General features: G+C 39.4%; 1 protein-coding gene across 1 annotated transcript; it reads right to left on the bottom strand.

The window, feature by feature from the left end:
- Window positions 1–2,815: 2,815 nt before the first annotated feature.
- LOC101768980 (protein HEADING DATE 3A) lies at window positions 2,816–4,610 on the bottom strand. Its single transcript, XM_004972119.2, has 4 exons — window positions 4,385–4,610; window positions 4,188–4,249; window positions 3,983–4,023; window positions 2,816–3,099 (listed from the first exon to the last, which is right to left on the bottom strand). The coding sequence occupies exons 1-4, from the start codon at window positions 4,577–4,579 to the stop codon at window positions 2,816–2,818; spliced, it is 582 nt and encodes a 193-aa protein (XP_004972176.1). The 5' UTR covers window positions 4,580–4,610.
- Between the last annotated feature and the right edge of the window lie 312 nt (window positions 4,611–4,922).

Genomic DNA, 4,922 nt, shown 5'->3' with positions numbered 1-4,922 from the left:
GTTGCTGTGCTAGGCAATCCATGTGGAGTAGGAAAATCCATCAGTATGTAACTCAGATTGGAAAATGGCGACAGGCTCAATCCTCCCAACACCGATCTCGATTCTGTTGCGAGTTGCTGCTACCTGATTTGGGAACCTCGAATTCGACAATGGCTTGATCTCGAGTTCCATCGCCGATTCGCCGGTGAGCCACCCTCCTTGGCGTCTCTAGACTATAGACCCGTAAGCATGCCGGAACCTAATGTTGTTTTAGTGGAGACGTAAAAAACCATTACTTTGCTGTATTCCCAACGTCATCTGCTAATTGCTCTAGGAAACATCATCTACTAATGTTCTTCCTCATGTTCTTGAAACATCATTGCCCCTTTTGTTTCCAAAGAGGATGACATTTGGGATTCTTATCTCTCTTTTTTTTGGTTGGGTGCTGGACAGGTAGTGGAGAAGCATATTCAGCCTCATGCCCTGGCTGTGATGATTGTGATGGTTAGATTGTGAGGGTTATTGGAGAGTGTATCTTATTATATATGATTAGGTCTGAGAGTTAACCCTACGCATCAGTTGCCATGAATGGTGATTTTTTTGTTCTTGCACTAGCTACCCAGTACCTCTGTATTTAATTGTACCAGGGACAGAAAACATTTGCATATGGAAAGCTTACAGGATTAAAATGGTGTTGTGGTTGAGGAAATATTGTTGTTTTTTTGGTGATCTTGCCCCTACTTTGAAGTTCAATTGTGTTAAAATTGGTTTTTGGAAAGAACGCAGATGATTTTTGAAATATTGTTTTAAGCGCTTATAGTGCTACAAAGTTCATTTTAGTATACTCTAGCACTATTGGCTTCTAAAAATCTACCTGCATGAATTGTTGTTGTGTTTCTGAACTCTGAAGAATGCTCTGGTTGGTAAAGGCTGAAAGAGAATCGGAAATAGATTCACCATTTTCCTTTCTCAAACTATGATGGTGATGAAAGATGACAGCGATAATGAATGCACAAATGTGTAGGCAAGGTAGAGTTGATAAGTGCAATAGACACAGTTTGTCCTTACATCTTCCGCCCATGAAGCAGTGATTAATATGATTATGCAGGTGCTTATTGAAGCCTGCAGGCCCTGCACCAAATAAGGGAAAAGTTTCATCACCTAAGATGTCGGCATGTACGTCCTCATCTGAAAAATCTTTTTCGCCGTCTGTCTCAGTGTTGACTAATGATAATAATCGTTTTGAATTTATCAAGTCCATATGGATGGCCAGTTCTAACTGATGTTTATTTTATTTTTTTGTTTATCCGAATATTCTACGAAGTTGATTCAGTCCAAAGAATGTAAGTGAACATCTTTGATAATCCCTATTGCATCAACTTTGCTGTTCAGTTTAGTGAGTGTAACCAATTTCCATAGCCAGACATTTAAGCGAGAGCCTGCATATCTTGGAACATTTCACCCAACATATGGTCCTTCAGATAATTACATTATATATATAGATCCTTCGTACTGAAACTATAATAATTCAGATTACGTTTCCACTGTGGAATTGAAATATCTTCACAGGGAGTTTAGATCATGATATTCGCTCTCTAACAGGTATCCGCTCGCTCCTACTTCCCAAGCACGATCGTGTCTTATTGTCTTATATGAGTATGTTACGCATGAACGTATACACATATGAGTATACAGAGCGCGGCGAAGCGCGCGTCCGGTGCTAGTTAACGAGGATGAAGAGAGGAAGCTTCCCATGAAGACTTAGAGTTCCAGGCTATTTGACTGCATGTGGTAGATGGAGCTTTGTGCCGCGATAATTATTATGTGTCGTAATATTTTCTTTTAGACATCGAGTCATTTTGTAATAAATTAAATATCTCCAATAGATATTATTCCGTGATTCATAAAATGAAGTCTATGATACTCCCCGGTTTTCCTAGAGCTTAAATTTCTAGGGAAAGGGTAGAAAATAGTAGGGAAATCGATTCACTAGAGCTTGAATTCCTAGGGAAAGGGTAGAAAATAGTAGGGAACTCATTTCCCTATAGATTTTTCGTAGGGAAAGTTTCCTAGGGAGGGATTCGGTGAGAAAGAGAACATTGCCCTAGGACACGCCGAGAAACCGTAGGGAACATTTCTTTCCCTAGAGGATTTTAGTTCCTAGGCGAAGTTCCTGACGTGGCATTGGATGTCCTACATGTAAAGGTACTTTCTCGTGACATGGCAAGAAATATTCAAATACATATTTTTGTTTGAATTTGAATGCGAATACCAAGATCATTACTTTAATTTTTCTAGGCATGACATGTTCCAGATTTCCAGAATCAACACCAAGTAACAACTTTTATTGGATAATTACAAATTCCATTGGAAATGATTCTCCTACAACTTTATTTACAAAACATGAAGAACATAAAAAAATTTTAGGGCCTGTTTGGCTCACTAGTGTTAAAGTTTAACACCCGTCACATTGGATGTTTGAATGCTAATTAGGAGTATTAAACATAAGCTAATTACAAAACTAATTGCACAGATGGAGTGTAATTCGCGAGACGAATCTATTAAGCCTAATTGTACATGATTTGACAATGTGGTGCTACAGTAACCATTTGCTAATGATGGATTAATTAGGCTTAATAGATTCGTCTCGCGAATTAATATATGGTTATGCAATTAGTTTTATAATTAGTTCTTAGTTCTCCTAATTAGCATCCGAACATTCGATGTGATACTGTTAAAGTTTAACACCTCGTATCCAAACATCCCCTTGAGCCGCGCGTAACAGACATTAGGGTGCATTGATACTAATTCCATGCACATTATTTCAAACCATTCACTATATTCCATAGTGCAAGCTTGCCGGAGCCGAATCCGCATCCACCCAAGCTTCTCTCTGAATCTGGGAGAAGAAAAGGGAAAAGAGATATTCCCTTTGGCAGTTGAAATATGTGGCGGCCACAATGTCTAGGTGGTATTGACGTGCGAAGCTCTTGCAATTGAAGTTATGTCGCATGTCTGGTGCAAAAACTGTCCCCCTGCCAAGTTGTCGGAACAGCACAAACACCATGCGGTGTATACCAGATCTTGGTTCTGGCCTTTCGTAGAACATGAGCTCCTGACCTGCAAAACGGCTCTGGTATTAAATTTATAATTATGAATCCAGCGCTTGTTCACAATGCTAAAACAATTTTCACTTTATTGGTACGATGTATCGATTCCTCTTCTATCCTAGACAAATCAATGTCACCCATACAGGGTCTGGTTTCATAGCTTTTGCAAATTAAGTCAGCCAGCCTACTTAACATATAAGTACAGATAGAATTGGAAAGAAGAGCATTATATACCATCATAATATATAACACACTATGCCAAATTTCAATAGTTTTTCTCGAACAGCCAAATTTCAAAAGTTGCTCGTATTATAGACCACATATGGTGGGTACATAGTTAAACTTAAAAAACGCAGTAACCACTTAATTATATCAAAAGTGCTTTTGTTTTGTTTTATAGATTCAAACATTGCATTGGCCTGAAATGATAGGTTTACTAGTATTTCCTATCTTAAGGTGGTCCATGTTGGGCTCTGATGTTTGCTTGTAGACTTGTGGTTCAGGTTTACATTTCCTTGCATATATAAGTTAACTTGTCCAAAATCGATTGTTGACCTACGGATAAGCAGTAAAGTTGGAGACTTGCTAGAGCATTTTTTTTTTACTTTGGAATGTGAAGGTGTGCTTCTTTAATTTTCTGACATTATATAACGGATCAGAGTGTGGGAAATTTGAAATTGCATGTACATGCTCTAGATCCTATAGAAAATTAGCTTCATATAGCATTCGTTTTATGGCCACATTATTCATTGTAGGTTGTAACTGCTAGCAAGTGGTAGGTCAATTTTGTTGATAGTGAGTCAATTAAAACTTCTGAGAATATTTTGCAATCTACAAAATCCTGCTGAAAAATGAAGAATCTAGATGGGAAAAGTGGTTTCAAGAGATCATACCAAAGCTGGCTCCAGTTGTTCCAGGAATATCTATCACCATCCTACATGCAGCACACATTATATCAAAAGAGAACACCAGTTAAAGGGATCTAAAAGGTAGACAACAAATAAGAACCTAGAATGTGCGCCATGCCATCACAATAGTCAAGCTATTTAGCTCACCGCGGAAGGTAAAGAGACATTGCAAACCTGCCATTGGACTTACCAGTGTAAGTACTCCCTCAGTGATGGGTTGCTTGGGCTTGGGGCATCTGGATCCACCAATACCTTTTTGCAGATGAAGAACAAAAAAAATGGAACGAGGGATTGAGTTTAAACTTCTCAAGTTGTAGTTACATTGCCAATATATAAAAGGATGGTGTTATGGTGCCACATAATATATAGCATATCATCTTTGCTTACCAGTGTATAGAACACCCTGAGGTCAGTGCCCCCAACATCAACTCTTGGCTTATTCACAATTGCAGATGGTTTCAGCTCAGCACCTGCTAGAAGTAGCCTATTGTTGTAGGTTATTCTGAGGGGGACAGTTGGTGTAAATGCATCCAACACATCCCGTATCACATGGGCCAAAACCAAGGGTTCCACATCCGACATTTTTGGAGAACAAGTGTCTGTTGTTACCTCGCTCAATGTCGACTTGGAGCAGCCAGGTCCAAGCATGAAGTACTTATAAAGCGCGTACGATGGTTGTTATCATCACCTTTTTCAAAGACGAGATAGTAGCGTTATGTCATGCTGCCGCACAACACTGTGTTTCCACTAGTAGAGAAACTCGGTATTAGTCCCGGTTGGTAGGGTGCAAATCTTCCGGTTGAGTGATCCGGGACAAAAACCAGGTCACGGGTCACCACGCCAGGCGCCGAAAAAAAAAAGAAATCCCTTGTATCCCCCTATACAGTCACAAGTCACACAATTTTTCACGCGAAATATGCGCGTG

The sequence above is a fragment of the Setaria italica genome, chromosome V, assembly GCF_000263155.2.
Source record: "Setaria italica strain Yugu1 chromosome V, Setaria_italica_v2.0, whole genome shotgun sequence".
Classification (NCBI taxonomy): domain Eukaryota; kingdom Viridiplantae; phylum Streptophyta; class Magnoliopsida; order Poales; family Poaceae; genus Setaria; species Setaria italica.
This window is presented reverse-complemented; position numbering and strand designations above follow the sequence as displayed.

Coding starts and splice junctions, on each gene's coding strand:
- LOC101768980 (XM_004972119.2), bottom strand. CDS start 4,579: ATGTCGGATGTGGAACCCTTGGTTTTGGCCCATGTGATACGGGATGTG. Junction 4,250..4,384: donor TCAGGGTGTTCTATACACTG/GTAAGCAAAGAT, acceptor ATCTGCAAAAAG/GTATTGGTGGATCCAGATGC. Junction 4,024..4,187: donor CTGAGGGAGTACTTACACTG/GTAAGTCCAATG, acceptor TGCTGCATGTAG/GATGGTGATAGATATTCCTG.